Source organism: Monopterus albus, unplaced genomic scaffold (assembly GCF_001952655.1).
Source record: "Monopterus albus unplaced genomic scaffold, M_albus_1.0 scaffold2.1, whole genome shotgun sequence".
Classification (NCBI taxonomy): Eukaryota; Metazoa; Chordata; class Actinopteri; order Synbranchiformes; family Synbranchidae; genus Monopterus; species Monopterus albus.
Window position 1 is genome coordinate 2,749,052 of NW_018127882.1, and position 18,375 is coordinate 2,767,426.

Sequence of the window (18,375 nt, forward strand, 5' to 3'; positions counted from 1 at the left end):
TGGAGGGGGGCGGCGGCGGTGGTGGTGGGGTGATGCAGGGGATCAATGATAGGGAGGTTGGACAGCCCGGGCCCCCAGTGCCAGCCCAATAGACTGATGAGTTATTGTCATGTAAAAAAGCGCTAGCAATAAGACCAAACGCTTTGCTATTGTCCAAGCGGAAAGAGCCAAGTTTATTATGAGGACTATATGCTCTAGAGACCTCGGGCTAGGCGGCTCTTAGGGGGCTTTTCATAAAACAGGGCTAGGTTCCTATAAAGGAGGCCAGTTTTGGAGCAGGCGCTGAGCAGTGAGCATCTACCCACCGTCCAGCCTCCTTCCACCCAGTTCAAACCAAACCAGTCATCTTTACCCCCCATCTCAGACCGGGCGTTATCGTCATTCTTATTTTTTTTTTATTATTTTTTTCTTTCTAACCCAATTTTTGGGTGTTTTTGTTAGATTTTTTTTCCCGGGAAGTGCAGCCTTCTAACTCCACCGAGCCTTCTCAAATGTATAAAATGGAGTATTCTTACCTAAATTCCTCTGCCTACGAGTCATGTATGGCCGGGATGGACACGTCGAGCTTGGCATCGGCCTATGCGGACTTCAGCTCGTGCAGTCAAGCTAGTGGGTTTCAGTACAATCCCATCAGGACCACTTTCGGGGCCACCTCCGGCTGTCCGTCCCTCACGCCGGGGTCCTGCAGCCTGGGGACCTTGCGGGACCACCAGAGCAGCCCGTACGCCGCAGGTAAGCAACAGCTCCGGAGCCTCGACCAGGCGTATTATAGGACGCCTTGATTGCATTTGAAAATGGAAATGTGTTTAGTATTTACCAAACGAAATTTGCTTACACAAATGAAAGAATTTATCACGTTAGAAGCGATTGCAGGCAAGCGGTAATTCGGTTATGGGGTTATACTATCCCAGTCACACCCAAAACCGCCAACAGAATTATCTTAAGCTGCCAAAATGATAGGCATAATTTATTTACTTTGCGATGAGACATAAAGCTTCGAAAATAATTAGATAACCAAAGACTAAAGCTCATTATTGACACCGAACTGGAGTTACAGTAGCAACATGCGGGACGGATGGGAACATTATGACAAGTTTTCAAACTAGAGCCTCAATCTGAGAAGCAACAATTAGTTTATCATTACAATTAACCGAATCACGGGTCAGCAACGATTCCAGTTCAGAGCTAATTCAAAACTAATCAGCGACATAACGGAATTGAAAACTTTAGTCAGCGTCCTTAACCAGATTTTACACAAAATTAGATTTTTTTTCCCAATTTGACAACATCACAGTTACACTAGCTCATGCCTTCCTGTTACTGCACAGATGAGACCACTACACGTCTAACGGTGACTTTTCATGTCGTTTACAGTTCCCTACAAACTGTTCACGGATCACGGCGGATTGAACGAGAAGAGAAAGCAGAGGCGCATCCGGACCACGTTCACCAGCGCCCAGCTGAAGGAGCTGGAGCGGGTTTTTGCGGAAACGCACTACCCGGACATCTACACCAGAGAGGAGCTGGCGCTGAAAATCGATCTGACTGAAGCCAGAGTGCAGGTACACAGCCACCGGCTCTCCGGCACACGGCAACAGGCTCCCGTTACGCACAAATAGGCATGCATGGATTTATGATGCAAATAGGAAACATTTTAACATATTGTATCTAAACATTCACTGGTAACGGATTTTAGTGAAATAAAGCTCTTACTGCTTTTTGTAACTCTTTGTGGACATTTACAGATGGTTGAACTTCAAAACGCATTAATAATAAATAAACGATTTCAGAGATATTTACCACAACTGTGCTAAAAGCCGTTCTAGTTCCTTGCAGCTGCTTGAACCTTTTAAACCATCCACTCAGTGGTTTAACTTTTCTACTTTTCCCTTCTCTAATTTTCAGGTGTGGTTTCAAAACCGGCGTGCCAAGTTCCGCAAGCAGGAGCGAGCAGCTGCAGCGGCCGCAGCGGCTGCCAAGTAAGTCCGACTCCAGAGATGAAGACAGCAAAGAAACCAAAACCACCGACCCCGACAGCACAGGAGGACCGGGACCTGTGCCCACCTCCAACTGCGGTGGTCCGAGCCCCACCGGAGGCCAGGTCAACACCACCGGCAACGGACAGGTGGACCAAGTGAAGACATCCGTGTCCACCGGCATGGGGGTGACAGCACCGAGCCAAGGCTGGGCCACCGCTCCGGGGACCATCACCTCTATCCCGGACTCATTGGGCGGGCCATTCGCCAGCGTACTGTCATCTTTGCAAAGACAGAACGGAGCCAAAGCTACATTAGTAAAGACCAGCATGTTCTAATGAAGCTGCACAGCGGGGAGAGAAAAACAAAGCAGAGGAAAAGTGAACTTTGCTCCTTCTCCGGAGACTGAAAAGCAATTACCCAAGACAAACTCACGGACAATAAAAAGCGGTTAAAAAGAAGATGACAACTGTATTATTTTATTTTTATGCATTGCGTCGTTTCTTGTGGTCAACTGACACTTTGCTGTAAAAAAATATCCATCTTGACAAGTCAAAGTGTCCTATAATAATATGTTTAAACAAGGGCGAGTCGAGTGAATGTTTATACTTGACTGAAAATAATTCGGAATAAAACATTTCAGTGTGCTGATCTCAAGATGCCACTTGTGTTGAGACATACGTTCGGAGCAAGGGAACAAACTGTCCCTCGTTTTCAGAACTAATGATAAAAATCTAAACATTTAAAACTTGTTAAGATAAATATTTTAGGGCCACTTTGTGAGCAAACCGACGTCTGCGCACTGGAAACGCGCAGTGCCATTAGTGAGCGAGCAGCGGAGCCTCGTCTCCTTATGTCAGAGTTCAACAGCTGCTTTGTTAGAGACACGTTTGCCATCCACGCCTGAGGATGCTCTCTCACAAATCCACGTCTGAAACAACAAATATCCAGCACGACGCCGACGCCTTTTTGCTTTTCTGTTGTCTATAGACACAAGTTGTTGTGTGGAAATAGCCTCTTCCAGCTGTCGTTTGGTTTCCAGGGCTGCTGAGAGTTTAGTTTCTTTAAATTATCGATACAAACACAATTACTTCCTCTAGAAAAAAAGGCACAAACTACTGCAATGTTCACCTCTGACAGGAAATCTGTATGTTTCGTGTGTCTTTCTACGGCAGTGTTTTTGTGGCTCAAACTGTATAGTGTTAATACGTATTACTGTCTCCTATAGTTGAACCATAGGCCATACTCCCTGTAGAACAACCATACAGAGTCTTTTTGATGTTTTCCAAAATCCCCTCGGAAGAATTTATTTTGGGTAAAAATGGATGCAAACATTGTATTTATTTCTATATAATTTGCATGTTGTCTCTGTCTGATTTTACAATGAGTTCTCTCCCATTTTGTGAGCATTATGTAACATGCTTTGTCCAGGATCTGAAAGTTATTTATATGTAGGTAATGAATGCTTATATTTAAGAAGGAAATATTTCTACATGTGCACATAGTTTTCCAGGTGTACCATTGAAATGGCTGTTGATGATAAAAAAAAAAATAGTCCACGTTGCTTTGTCATGTTTTCTTTGGACAAATATGGAAAAACAGCAAAGATTTATCAGCTGACGTTTGGTTCAGTTGGAAAGAGCTGAGAGTTCAGCACGTTCAAGTTGACTTTTCCTTAGAAATGGTTCAACTATTTCCATTTAAATCAGGTTTCACTCCATTTCGATGCAGATATCCACACTAACCACAAACAAAAACTGATAGATGGTTCAATGTACAACTAAATGTCACTTGATTGGACACCTTATTTCCAAAATAAGCGGCACAGTGTTACACAGGTGAGCGATTTAAGAAAATTATAGCCAATGTTAAATTAATGGATTGATTGATTGATTGATTTTTTTTAATGCGACATTTCATTTCAGTGACCCGTAACATTCTGACACCCACCAGAAATGGTGACCAGACAGGTGTGTGTTCCTGCTCCAGAGGCGACAGAAGGTCGACGACTCTCCTCTGAGGGTCAGAGATGTTAAAGCTCTATCTGTAGGGGGTGGGGGGGGGGTGCCCCTATCTCAGCATTACAGAAGCACCAGTACCTGTAGTCTCCAACCTGAGCCCCAGTCCCAGTTATTTCTACAATGTGGAACCATAATGTTAACGAATCTCTGGCAGCGTTAATGCAGTTTAAAAGTCCACAACCTTGTTCTTTATTGTGCTTATTGTTTGACTACCTTTATTCCGATTTTGTTTTTAATATTGTTTTATCTGTTGTCTGATTTGTATGTGAGTTTTTTTTTTTAAAGCTGCTGTTTTGGCAGGTTTTCTCCAGGATTGACCTGGTTATATGGAAACTAGCCCACAGAGTGCAGCAGTGAACACGATCTGAGGGAGTAACACACACATTTGCCAGTGAATCAATTTGAGCTACACTAGTGGATATTCACATATTTATCTACCGCGTTTTTCCTTTAAGTTTAACATTTCTGCTCACGATCTTCTTGGGCATCTGTGCAAAATGACAGGCAAAGCAGAGATGTAATTTATACCATTTTATTTATAAACATACAGTATGCTATAAATGCCATTGCATTTCAACATCAAATGAATCTATAGTTTGGATAGTGTTCAGGTGAAGATTACAATAAATACAGAACAGGCGTAAAGGCTTTCGTTCCCCAACTAGTCTGTGAAGAAGACAGACAGCACCATCTCAAAGATCCCGCTACAAGAGACTCAGCCGAGATTTATTCATGAACTAAATGAGGATAAAAGTAAAAATACACAATCGGAACAGAAGCTTAAAAATACTGTAGACCAGAGAGTGAACCCGGAAGAGAAGCTTGGCTATAGGACGCATTTCAGGAGGAGGCTGCTAGTTTACTTCATACAGCAAATCATTTGGTTTTATGCTTAAACGTGCATTTTTCTTAAAAAAAAAAAAAAACATCCACAAAACACAACCGAGCTCTTCTCATACAAGTTCAAACAAAGAAGCAAGTGACTTAAAATGTCCAGCTGGCGGCACAGATCTTCATTTGTCATCCAAGCAAATATTGCACATGTGCGACTGCTGCTGGTTTGTGTTCATGTTAACTGGATTTAACATGTGGTGGTGCTTTCTGTGGTTTTATTTTTATTTTATAAATGTATGCAACCACTAAGCGATTATCAAAATGACCTCAATTAGTAGCATATGTAAGTCTATTTCACTGTAGAATAAATCATTCAGTATTAATATCAGCAGTTTCTCCTGCAGTGTCTACTCTAGTGTATACTCCTCCAAACAGACACACACATCAAAAGTTTTAAAACACCCCCATTGTTCCAGTTTTTATTTCATATTCACTGTAAGTGGTTCATGTCGAGTGAATAACCTTAAACGGTAAAGCCAAGAAGTAAACTGCCAGAGGAAAGAAAAATCAGCAAAAACTAAAATTTGATGTCATATAAAACGGGCCTTTTTCAGGGATCAATAACACGCTTGCATCTTTTTAGTGGAAGTAAATGAAGCCTTGAAAACTGATGCAAACATTTCCCACAGGCGTCCCAACTTCTGTTGGTGACTTACAACAACATATTCCCTCTTTACAAAGGCAGCATAGGAAAAGGAAACAAAGGAAGTCAGAGCTTTACAGAGTTTTATCCTATGATGAGCCACAAACACCTCCAGGTTGTGTAGGAGAAAAGAACCATGGCAGCACAGTGTCCAGCTTTCCCAGGTGAAGAGTGAAAGCAAAAAAAAAAAGAAAAGTGCAACACATCTGTGGGACTTTCTGCGACAGCACTGTCTCTATCAGCGACATTTCAGTTCACTTGAGGAAAGAAGGTCACCGGTGTGTTCAGCTGTTGGATTACACTAATAACTGGAAAAACTGAGGTGCTCTACAACTTTTGACCAGAGGTCTATGTATTCCCTTCTTAGCACGGGTGTCACTGCAAACCCCTGAGAATCCCAGGAGGAGGAAGATAAAATGAAGGTGGTCTTTATGCGAAAACAAACAGAACTTCTCTAGTGAAGTAAAGCATGATGTAAGGGAGGGCTACAGCTTGTGTGTCTGTAGTTTAAGAGTTCACATTTGGCCAAATCCTTCACCTCCACCCCAAAAATAAAAAGGGGATAGCTGGTGTTCCTTTCCTGCATCACCTTGCTTTCCTAAGGCACATTAAAGTAGTGACTTTCCAAGCTGACAGGCCGGCTGACGAACAACCCGCTGTGACCCACAACCAGCTCACAAGTCAAGTTATTGCCCTAATGATGAAACTGCATCCATAACGTGTGTTTATATTTGAAGCTAATTTTATTCTGAGCACAGAATGAGACACAGGAAGCCACGGTGTGGGCCAAACAGTAAGGAACAGTGACTTCCTACTGTATATATTGTGTTTGTCAGTTAGTGTCCTTAACTGCACTTTCTAAATGAGGTTTCTATATTTTTTGTTTCAGTCAAGCACCTCACTGCAGGGACCTGGGATTATTAATGTTTTTCAGATCCAGCCTGTTAAGAGAACTTAAAAAGTACAGTCTGAGCCCAGTTTTCCAATTCTTATCACTTCCAATTGACAACATCTTTTCTAAATGATAAAAACAATAGCTACCGAATGTATTGCATTTCCATCATATGAAACTGAATGGTAACCATTTTTCACATCACCAGGAAAACTGAATGGGCTTCTCCTTAACTAAGACTTGACCGTCATATGGTTTGTATACGTGGTCATTTTGACAGTATTGGACATCAACGTAGCCTGCCTGTGTGTGAAGCATCTGTAAATGTTACTGTTTTTTTCCAACATGGCTGCCACTGCAGAACAGTTTCTCTACCGCCGCGTGATGAAACTGAGCCTGTGGTGGTACGAGCACCAACCAAAGCCTGATTTCACTCATGGATCAGATGACATAAACACAAAGAACCCATCTTCTAAATGCTAAACTGTCCCCAGATCTCCATGTGGCCCACGTGATGAATCTTCATTGGCTACTGAGCTGCAGAGGATGCAAAAGATGCCGACGCTGTGAAGGACATGATTTGCAGATAATCGGGTTAAAACTGGGATGGGGTTTCTTCTGTGACCCTTGTGCTTCTCTGTCAAGCGTCACAACGTGGTTGGCTGTCCGGCCGCTTGAAAGGAAAAACAAAGAGAGAAGGAAGTCCACAGTTTTTATAAACCATTATCATTTTCTAGGATTTTAAGGTCAGTGAGAGCTCTAATGACAGAAAACCATATTAACTTTAGATAACGACTCAAGAGTCTTGAATGAGTCTCTGATTTGATTTTGTGGTTTTCTGACTCCCAAATGATAACGGCTGCTGAGAGGCTACTCAAACATGAGCGAAAACATCTGCTCTTGTGTAGTCAAGGTGAAAGGGATGGAAAGTTATTCATCCTCTCTAACCGCCACATCACCAGCTTCTCTTCCTCCTGATGCAGCTACAGATCCAGCCCCCCCATTAGGCACCGCTTCACTGTAGCAACACTTTTTCATTAAAGCTGCGCTGGCAAAGATTTTTATATTAAAATATACTCTCCCTATCTGCCTCACAGCAGGGCTGCCATAAAGAATGAATTGTCTAAAATACTCCATGAGTTTTTTAAACATAGTGTCAGGTTTATTTTAAAAACAAACAAAAAAAAAATCAAACCTGAATTCATTTAAGAAAATATGAAATATGGCCAACATTAGCAAATAATAAAGGAATACCACCATCTTATCCTTCTTCTAATTTTAGAGAATGATTAAACTCTCTCTTTATGGGCATTATATAACAGCAACATTATTTATTTCTGGTGGTTGGTTTTCTTGGAACCACTTGGATAGAACGTGATCTGATTCAGTTTTGTTTTTCATGGGTGGGTGGGAACATTGCTGCAGAGACGGGGGAGAGGGGGAGCGGATGCGAGAAAGAAGAGAAGCAGAGGACAGACGAGGTGAGACACACAGCGGGGGCGGGGGTACTCACAGCGAGAGCGGATGTAGCACTGGTGGCAGTTGAGGAGGCCGTTTCTAATCCGGACGTCGGTCCCTGTGGTGGTGTCACCTAACTGTCCCTTACACACCCCACACTGGAGAGCGAGACAGACGCACAGGAGATTAATAATAAAAAAAGATGAAATTGGTCATTTTATTACCAATTTCATTACCAACAAATGCTATAAAAAGACCAAAATCAGATGTGTTTTCCATCTCTCAACACTTTCTGACATGGCCTAATAAGGGATCTCAAAATACAGGAGTTTTTTTTTTTTAAAGTTCAGTAATTTCTTAAAACAGCTGGACACTGTAGTTTTCAGCAAACACTCATCACAAATGGTGTCTTGGTGGGGACTATTGTCAGCTGTGGATGGATACACATTTGATGCTCCAGTGAGTATTGATAGCAGCAGGACAGTGTGATGGAGTCAGAAACAACAGTGCCCATGTTCACTGTAAAGAGGGTACGTGACACCCAGTCAAACAGTGTGACTCTCTGTTCTGTGCACTTAAGGACGATCATGGAGCTCTAGGCCGGTTAGGAATAAGATTGATCAGGAGTGGACTAGAGACGCAACATGTGTGAGTAGGATCAGTTCATTGTTGGCTTCTGTCTTCTCATCAAATGTGATGAAAAGTAATAAAATTAAGTAAACAAACAAAAAAACATAATGAGACTGTATATTTGTAAGTCTAAGTTGAGCGTGCTCTCTCCTACCGACCTTAAAGCAGTGAATGTGGAAGTAGAGGCTGAGGGTCTCTATGATCATGGCTGCCCCCTTCCCTAGCGGCTGCCCACAGCTGGAGCACAACTTCTTCCCACTCACAGATCTACAGAGGAGGGAAGGAGAGAGACAGACAACTTTGATACTTTAAGGGATTGTAAATTATGTAAAGTACTGATCTCTACCTGTTAGGCCAGCTAAGACATCATGACAGAGTTAAAAACTGTTTGCTGGTCAGTGTTTTGTCATTTTGGATAAATAAAACAGACAGGAGGAAAATCTTTTGTTTCAGTCAGGACACTGAAGTTTGTGATGTGCTGTCCCGTTCTACAAGTCTTCTCTGTGCACAGGTTTTCAAACAGTTGTGTTATTAAATTGTATTTTAATGACTGACGGCAAACAACAGAATATCCTGATATGTGGCGCAGCTCTGGCACATTTGAAGCTTTGTGCTGCCTTGTAAAATAAACAACTGGATTAAATAAATCTATTAAACAAGCTTCTCCTTCTCTTCATCTCCCTTTGACTGTACTGAAATTCCAGGCAGGTTAGTGCTGCAGTGGAGCAGATTATGAGATGCATGGACACGTAAGCAGCAAAGCAACAAATGAAAACACAGAAAGGAACTGCCCCTTTCCTCCCCACCTCTCTGTGGGCTGTTTGTGATGCAGTACCTGTTGGGTGCTGGAGGCAGTGTGTCTGGAGGTGGTGGACATGCTGTGGGGGGCTTTGATGGGCTGTGGCTCATGTTGTTATCAATGGGACCACTCCTGGAAATGGACAGCAACATGCAACATGATGACTCACAGATAGAGCGACACTATTGGCTACTAGAGTCAGATGAGAACCAATCCAAGACAGGGTAACAGCCAAATGTACCCAGCACTGATTGGGCAAAACCCAGGCATACTATGTTTAAAGTTTGTGTTCCTGCAGTGTTTGATTCTAATGATGATGTTTAAACCACTTTTTTCCAGTCATCCAATACTGGACTATGAGATACAATTACAGGTAAAAGATGCCCCCTGCTGGCCAAACAAGTGAACTGAGCGCTACCAAAGGATCCAGTGTGGTTGTTATTATGGCCATCAGGAAAATGCATTTACACCTGGGATAAAATGTAAAATATCACAATAGAAAACAAAAACAACATGGAAATAAAACAATATTTAAAGAACTGCATGCAACCAATTTTGCAGCCACAGTATCAGTACCTGCTGCGGAGGTGTTATTTAAAGAACTAGTGTCAGGACTTTTAATACATAACGCACACAACATGTAAAAAAAACATGATTTTCTTTGTGGTGATATGGGGTAAATATTGGCACTATGAACTGTGCTCGACTGCATCTGACTGTCCATTTCAAAGCAAATGACCCCTCTCTCTTCTGTGTTCCTGCAACAATGTGCTTTTATCTCACCCCGATATGAAAGAGGATCACAAATGGATGTCACAAGGGACTGAAAAACACCATCTATCTCCTTGAAATGTGGCCTATCTTCACCTGGAGGCCATCTCTACCTATTCAATTCAGTTAAATTTTATTTGTATAGTACCAAATCACAACAAAAGTCATCTCTGGACAGTTTACTATCATCAGTGTTATAGAGGGAAAGCCTGACAAATCCCACACTCACTGACACACCTCCTGTCTCCTGTAGGCCGGCCAGGCTTGTTGCTGACTGCTGCGAGCTCCTGTTTCTTCTGGGGAGTTGAGATTTGCATCGGGGCAGGTTTCTGGCCATTCTGCAGGCTGTGACTGAGCCTCTGTGCCTGACTGCTGCTCTGACTCACTGAGCTGAGGATCACAGCAGGACAAAACATCGTAAAACCATTTCTGTCTGCTGTTGTGCAGAAACATGTTATAAATAACACAGAACATGCATAAAGCCCAGAGTGAAATTTCAGTAGTCGAGCATCAGAATCCATCTGAAGTTGCTGAAGTTGTGAGTTTAATTAATGTGTATCTACAGGTGTGCATGATACAACAGCCTGTTTCTCTTTAACAGCAGTTTAGTGGTTTAAATAACTACTGGTGCAAGTTCTTCATCTCCAGCAGTTCCTCCAACTTCTCTGACACATGTCTTCCATGCACTGTGCTCACATGTTTCTTACATGGTGGGTAAGAAACTAGTCATACTAAGGCCAGAGCATAGACTATCGCCCCCTGGTGGCTGGTTATATTAGAGGCCATAAAACCCACCCACTTTGATTGGGAGTCTGTCCCAATCTCTCAGAATCTGGTTGCAGAAGATGGCAGCCACTGTATTCACAATATTTGGGCTTCACTTCTGCATAGTAGAAGGAAGTGGTGATGCGTCATCTGTGGGCCAGAGAAATATTTCTGGCTTTCTTGTTTTTTTTGTTTTTTATTTTTTACCCTTTTTGGCTCTGAATGTCACAAATAAATCATGTACTGCTCTCATAGCCTGCAACACTGTTCTCCAACCTTCTGGCTGTTTTCATGCTGTCATCAGCGGTGCTGATGTCACTGGTCCTGTCGTTTTCTTTTCGCCTCCATTCCAGACTCTCTGTGCTCTCCCTCTGTGACATCCAGTGAGAAACAGGGAGTAGTTATCTGCACATCCAATCTAAAAAAAAAAAATTGTGCCCACTTGCATTCTAACTGTAGCCCCCTCCCGAACTCATACAAAATGAATGCTTGCTTCTAACAAACTATCTATAATCAGGTATTCACCAACTGCCTCTCCAGCAGCTCCTGCTTGCGTTCCCAGTCGGCCAGTGAACGGACGATGGTGCCCTGGGGCTCCGAGGTGGAGGAGAGCTCCCCTCGGCTGGGGGAGGACAGGGCTGGGGAGTGGGGCGTCAGCGGTGTCACAGTCTCCTCCAGTATCCTGCGCTCCTGTTGTGATGGCAGAGTTGGGTGAGTTGGTATCAACACCATGCAGGTTATGGTTATCAGTCAGCAAATACACTTTTCTTTTAGATTCACACATATTATACATTTGACTGGTGCCATCATCCCGGTCAATGCACAAGCCAAAATCATCCTGCTTTCAAATACTGAGAGTCTAAGTTATGTCACGGAGAGATCAGAGGAACCATGGAGAACACTGGTGCAACATGTACCCACCAGCATAACCACACACACACCTCCTCGTGGTACTTCCTCTCCTCCTCTGCCACCTCCCTCTGTGCCTTCTCCCACTCCTCCTTCAGCTTCTCCTGCTCACGACGGTACTTCTCCTGTGCCCATGGCAACAGACACATGACATACAGCAAAGAGCCTCAACAAAGAGGAAGAGTGAATTGTCTGCAGGTGGGTATTTTGGCAGGAAAGACGTGCAGACATACTGTATCTGGCATCAAAAGGGCTTTGAAAGGCTTTTCAAAAGGCCCCAGTCTTTTTCTGAATCAGTCAATGAGAGAATAAAATACTCTACTAGTGCATCCTGCATAATTTAATCCAAGAAAGAACTGGGACCTGTAGAGCCTGCTGTGAGAGCGATGGTAGACTGTGTAAGATTTTCATGTTTGACATCCTCAGAGTGTACTGTAAATATAAACCTTGACCTAAGAGACATCAGTGGATGCAAAGGGAGCTGGCTATTCCTCTGTTACGGCCAAACAGTTGCTCAAATCTTACATTTGCTTGTCAGGGATAAAAAGCAAACAAAAGAGACCAGAAGCAAGCAGTAGAGACAAATGGAAAATCAGCCTGCTGAAGAAAGGGTTCCTGCACAATACTGGTTTCTTAAGCAGCCTTAAATCTTTCATAACTGAATTTAAGATCTTCCTTGGTGCATTATATTATACAGTAATAGTAACCAACAAGGTTACATCCCTTCTGAGAGTCAAGATTATTCTACACAACCACAAACTTTATATACTATAAGACTAGGTTTTTACTTGTGTAGGAACCCTCAAGCAAAGCCAAATGAAATATCAGAGATATAGAGGGGAAAGCAACTTAGGCAAGACAGATGACAGACATAGACTGAGGCACAGACACAAAAGAGAACCAACCAGGGAGGTAACAATCACAGTGATGCACCAGCATTCATCCATTTCAGTGCATCTCATCTCAAACAGCCCTGCAACAACTGGAAGGAAGACAAATCTGTTGTCATCACTGTTGTTTTCAAGATTTATCTACCAGGATGATAATGTAGATGAGCACAGTACATCATCTTTAATGTTAAATAATATGTGGATTGAGATGCACCTCTGAGGAGAGAGAGGGTGATTTGGGCAGCAGCAACAGCAGCAACCTTGGACAAAAGTCTTTGTGTGCATATGTGCATGAGATGGAGACAGTGAGGGAATAAAACCAAAGGTTCCTGCACTGCACAGAGCCGCCCTCTAGTGGTCGAAGTGTACATGGCAGTAGTGTGGATGTGCCTTTAGAGGAGGATAAGCTCAATACAAAACAAATATGGATGCAGGCTTTGCAAGTAGCAGTGGAATATGGTTAATCTGTGACTAAGCTGAGCAAGTCAGTGACTGACACACGAGGTTGCTGCACAACTTTGTGTTTACTTCTAGGATTTGATGAGCAGCACCATCTCAGTTCATGGTTAAAAGACACATGGGCTACAGTTGTTTGAAAAACAGAATGACATTTAGGTTTGCATACAGGGGCTGAAGTGCTTTTTAAACAACGGTTATAATGTACCAGAAATGTCTAAAAGCACTTCAATTTACAACAGGGATAAGCAAACAACCTCATTTTAAGAGAGAAGTCTATAGATTTTATGAAAAAAATCACCAACTGTAATCAATATTTACTTGGAGAGAGCCCAGAGCACCTCTCGTCTACTATGCATATACATCTGTGTATGACTTCCCATATATTACTATTCACTACAGCAGCTGTTAACAAAAACATCTTTATCTTTAACAAAGGTACATCACCTATTTCTTAATGTCAAAGCATACACCTTTGATGAGCACAGCCCTCCTCTGTTGTCCAAGGCTCATGGAAGGTGTAGCTGCTGAACGCTAAATAGCAAATAATCATGCCACACCTTGGGCAAACAGGTTTTCCTCAGCCAATCTTTTTTTTTTCCTGGGATTTGTTTGCATACTCAGTTGTTGAAACACAATAGAATTTTCCAGCTAAATGTCAGTTCTGCTCCTAATCCTCGCTCTGCCGGTGCCTCTGAGCTCCACACGCGACTGAACTCCTAAACTTGCAGACTTGTGTGCCATATTTAACCCTTCAGAGGTATACTGTGTACCTGCAGCATGCGCTCCTGCTCATGCTGCCACCTTTCCTGACGCTTTCGCTCCTCATCCGGGTCCCAAGACCAGCGGTCACCCCGCCTGGCCTGGGGCAACACCGGCAATGATACCTGATAGACCACACACACATACAGAAAGAGACACACAAGTCAACATGCACAATACACACGTGGCACACAAATAATAAATAAAAACGGCCACAATACACACCAACACATGTACACACACACATTCACCACAGGGGAAAAAAGGGAAGGAAAGAGACAGCAATAGTTGGTCTACCACAACAGCACTACTCCAATGCTAGCCAAAGGACTCCTACTAAGGAGAGAGAAGACAGAGAAAGAGAGAGATGAGCTCAAATGAAAACAAAAGTACTCTCGACCATTGTCTGCAGCATCCACATCTGACATGCTAAGTGATCAGCCGAGATGTAGCGACACAGCGAGCTCACAATCTGAGCCAAAACGGCGTTAAATACAAATGCCAGAGAGACGATGATGACGCTTTGTTTACAAACCTTTTTAAGTGATTGTGAGATGCAATAATTCTTGTTTATAAAACAATGGATGTTCGTAAGTGCTGAAAATGAACCTGCTACTGAAAGAGTTGAATGCAAACAGTTGTTTTTATGATTTTCTTGCATGAGGTTATGTTTTTATTCAGGTGAAAGACACTTTATAAGCTGGAGATTTTTCTAAAAATCCTACAGGACCTGTTGAATTTTTCAATTTGTTTTTCTTGCTTTCCGAATGTTTCACTTTCTCAGCATTAAACTAAACTGCTGGTACACAAAAAAACAGGTAGTGTTAAGTCAGGTGAGAAACAGGAAAAAGGACTTTTCAGTCACATAATGCTACTCACGTTTCCACGATGGTCCGTCTCTGCTTCTTCTAAACAAGAGAAGGAACTTTAGTTCAAACACAATGTAAATAAATGTATCAGATACAGGTGAGCAAACTAAATGATGACAAAATAATAATGTGCCATGAGTTAGTTTGAGAACATGACGAGGAAAGTTTCTGATAAAATAAAAACCAGACCAGGAGACAGAAAACCAGTCCACCGAAAGCAAGTAAAGAGATAATCAGATGCTGTGTATTTGTCTCTTCTTGTTCTTTTTTGTTTTTGGCATTTTGACAATTTGCTTCAAATTAAAAAATTTTATAATATGTGCAGAAGTGATAATGATGTTGAGACTTATTGCAAGCCAATCATAGCTTTTGGTGGAAAAGCTAGATGTGTAGCATCATGCTAAGGTTACATGCTAAGGAGAAAACAAGAGAAGGGAGTGAAGTGCTGTGGTCTGGGCCTTTAGGAAATGACAGGGAAACCCTGTGCATTCAGCACTGGAAGACGCAAAGTTGAGCTCCACCAATAAATGAAGGGGTTTACCTGGCGGAGTGAAGAACTCCCAGCGTAACTTAGGGTTGCTGGTTGCCAGTGCAGACCTGACACTGTTTGCAAACTCTATAGCAAAATTAAAAAAAAGTGTGGGAGGAAAGGAAAATAGGGAATGAGGGAAAGAACATAGGAAGGGAGGGAGGGAGGGGAGAGTGAGGAACAATGAAAAAATGCCAAGAGAACTGCACAAGTCAAATTGGGGAAGGGTTTCACAGTAATACTCCAGTGACATTGTAGACCAAACTGACTGTAACTGGAAATAAAACCTTGGGAGGGTTTGTAATTCAGATTCTGTGAAAAGTAAATATGTTTTCTACCCAACAGGAGTTTCAAGAAAATCCTAACTCAGTGGGCCAAAAACAAAATGAACTCAAAACTCTGTGAAAAAAATTCTGAAAACAGACAAAAAGAAAACAACAAAACATAAGTTTTTCCAAGGTAACAGTTAACTGGTTTGATATAGGTCTGTTGGATCTCAGGCCATATAAGCTTGTGTACCAATTAGAAATCATGAGGACTTTAAGGAAATAAGAAGAATGAAGCAGGGTCTTGTGCTGGTTGCCAAAACAGCCTCTTTGACTCTGATTCTAAGATCTTGCAGTGCCAGAACAAACAGAGTGTGACAGGCTGAAAGGTAAAAGTAGGATATGCTAATCAAACCCAGAAAACAAGAAGATGTATGAAAAAGAAGCTGCTGGCTTGGGATTTGGATGTGAGGAGTTCACTAACCTGCTGCCATTTCCCTTGGTGGGTGATATTCAAATGATCCTGTTGCAGCTGAACTTGGTACATTGTCTCTTCTGTGTGACAACTCCTGGGAGCTGGGAACACTTGGCTGCAGGGGGGAGTAAAGATGCTCTGTTGGACAGCTGGGTGATTGATTCTTTGAATATGTTCGATGGCAAATATTTACACAAGTTCTCTTATCAGCTTCACCTGTAAAGTTACTGGCTGACATAGCTGCGTGCTGACCCCTGGCTGGACAAGGATGCTGACGTTCCGAGTAGATGGTTCGGTCCTTTCTCGTTCTTGTTTGGCTTCTGAAAACAGACAACACTAACAATGTTAAAATCACATGAAAACAAACAAACCAACTTGGCTGTTGGTTTTACATTTCTTCCTAAAATGGGTTTCTTTTTCACAAACTGTGATGACAAGACTATGAACAACCACAAGATGTCAGCACGCTGTTCAGACCTGTAGATGGCGCTGGTTGATTTGCACCATTTGACTTGACTTCCTCGGGAGCGGTCGCTTTCTGGCCTCCCATCTTCCCAAAGTTTTCTTCTGGCTTCTGCAGCTTCTATAGGGGACAACAGATTATTTCGACTGTTTTATTTAACAGTGCATGAGGTGCTAAACTAAATAACTCATTTTGGAAATACTGACTAATTCATTTAGGCAGTTTTGTTTTTTGAAAAAGATAATAGGTATTTTTTCGATAAGAATCAGATTTGATGTAATGTTTTATTTCAAGTTTTCACTAAAACAAACAGTAATAGCTTCTCATCCTGACCGTTGGGAGCGAGGTAGGCCGACTAGGTGGTGTAGAGTGCTCAGGGACTTTCTCTTCTTGGAAGGTGTTGGATGCCGTTTGTCTGCCACCTGGTACCTCCTTGGCTTTTGTTGACTCTGGGCTCACTCCTCCAGTGGAGGTGTGTGGGCTGTGTGTGGGTGAGTTTGCTGGCGACGGAGCATCTACAGTGCTGTTGGTTTTGGAAGGGGATGCCTGGAAATAAGGAGGTGATTCTATTCCTTGACTCTCAGGTGTGGTAGGAACATCGTTACCTCCTATGTCACCGTTGACTCGGAGCAAACCATCAGCCTAGAGATCAGGGGAAGACAGGTATGGCGTTAGTTGTGTATTTGGGCTTTGTGTAGTTTATGAAATTGCAGTAAATGATGAGGCAGCTGGCTGGAAAACAGGAGTTACAACCATGTACCTAACCTTTTCAAAACATCCATTTCCTGTCCTATGATGACCCATTGCCGATTCTAGACTAGATTCTAGAGAGTATTTCTGTAAAAAGTAGAATAAAGTAGTATTTATTACAGCATCAAGGTTCAGGCAACTTGTTTCTATTTCTAAAAAATCTCCTAAAACAAAAATGCGCACACACATTATTGAAATTGGTAACTGCACTTGCTTAATATTGTGCGTGAATGATACATGATTTGTTATAATCAATTAGACCTGTTAAAGATTAGATGCCTAGAGATTTGTTCTAAATGACTGGTAAAACTTCTGTTTAGATGAATGTTGTAAGTACTATAAAGTTATTTTTACTTATTCTTGGCGATTTAAACAATTTATTAACTAAAAAGTGTCAATATTTGTAATAAATAATGCCTGTAATTTGATAAATTTGGTAGATTTTCCTGTGTTAGCTCAGCCTTTATGACCTGGAAGGTTCAGAAATCTGGTCAACCACAAAACACCTGGAGGAGACACGGCCTGCATACAACTGAACTGGTTTAACTAAGAATATATTCAGTGCCCTCATTTGTGGTCATTATCAGCCTCTTATTAGCTATTCGTCTAGCTCACAGCACCACGCTGGTCTCTGTGACAAAGACGCACTAATATATGTGTGCGGCGCTCTTAGTGAGCGGTAACTTAAGACGCGGTGGAGTTGGGTCGGCCCTTCTCTGCCTGCACCTTCTCATCCCTCTCCTAGCAGCTTGTGTGGGCCCTCTTTGTCTGCTAGGAGCCCACTTCACATTGAGAGGGCCCTACTTGTGAACTTCTTAAGTCAATAGGGAACAGAGGGCTCCATTCACAACCAGCTCCGCTCAGACTCCTGACAAGACATTCCAGAAAAGCCCTCTGCTCCTTTTGGCCTGATAATAACTTGGACCCTCCCTCCCTGCCACACAAAAGAATCAAATCTCTTCTTGAATATTCCCATTCGGGCAGTTTTTCTAGAAGAAAAGGAAAAAGAGCCTGTAATTTGAGCTACACTGAAACATTACATGCTTATTCTGGGAGGGAGAAGTCTTATGTGTTTTTGTAGGTGCTACCCGGATCATCACCATGGCGGTTCTGTGGCATTCTAATGTAAATGGCAATGAAGACTGGGGGGGGGGGGG

At 42.4% G+C, this 18,375-nt stretch overlaps 2 protein-coding genes across 2 annotated transcripts in view; one reads left to right on the plus strand and one right to left on the minus strand.

Annotated features, from left to right (window-relative positions):
* Nucleotides 1-239: 239 nt before the first annotated feature.
* phox2bb (paired like homeobox 2Bb) lies at nucleotides 240-3,452 on the plus strand. The gene is given in 4 exon segments (XM_020594634.1): nucleotides 240-732; nucleotides 1,375-1,562; nucleotides 1,906-1,979; nucleotides 1,981-3,452. Coding segments are annotated over 4 exon segments (837 nt in total). The 5' UTR covers nucleotides 240-491; the 3' UTR covers nucleotides 2,315-3,452.
* A 1,074-nt stretch (nucleotides 3,453-4,526) lies between these two features.
* The window catches only part of LOC109955193 (LIM and calponin homology domains-containing protein 1), a 74,480-nt gene continuing 60,631 nt past the window's right edge, over nucleotides 4,527-18,375 (minus strand). The window contains exons 12-26 of the mRNA XM_020591113.1: nucleotides 16,802-17,110; nucleotides 16,483-16,588; nucleotides 16,222-16,325; nucleotides 16,015-16,120; nucleotides 15,277-15,351; nucleotides 14,746-14,774; nucleotides 13,878-13,991; nucleotides 11,791-11,883; nucleotides 11,375-11,539; nucleotides 11,126-11,220; nucleotides 10,322-10,474; nucleotides 9,350-9,445; nucleotides 8,673-8,781; nucleotides 7,940-8,042; nucleotides 4,527-7,099 (exon numbers count right to left, since the gene is read on the minus strand). Of these exons, the coding sequence (XP_020446769.1) occupies nucleotides 7,074-7,099; nucleotides 7,940-8,042; nucleotides 8,673-8,781; nucleotides 9,350-9,445; nucleotides 10,322-10,474; nucleotides 11,126-11,220; nucleotides 11,375-11,539; nucleotides 11,791-11,883; nucleotides 13,878-13,991; nucleotides 14,746-14,774; nucleotides 15,277-15,351; nucleotides 16,015-16,120; nucleotides 16,222-16,325; nucleotides 16,483-16,588; nucleotides 16,802-17,110 (1,683 nt within the window). The 3' untranslated portion in view covers nucleotides 4,527-7,073. The remainder of the gene's footprint in view (nucleotides 7,100-7,939; nucleotides 8,043-8,672; nucleotides 8,782-9,349; nucleotides 9,446-10,321; nucleotides 10,475-11,125; nucleotides 11,221-11,374; nucleotides 11,540-11,790; nucleotides 11,884-13,877; nucleotides 13,992-14,745; nucleotides 14,775-15,276; nucleotides 15,352-16,014; nucleotides 16,121-16,221; nucleotides 16,326-16,482; nucleotides 16,589-16,801; nucleotides 17,111-18,375) is intronic.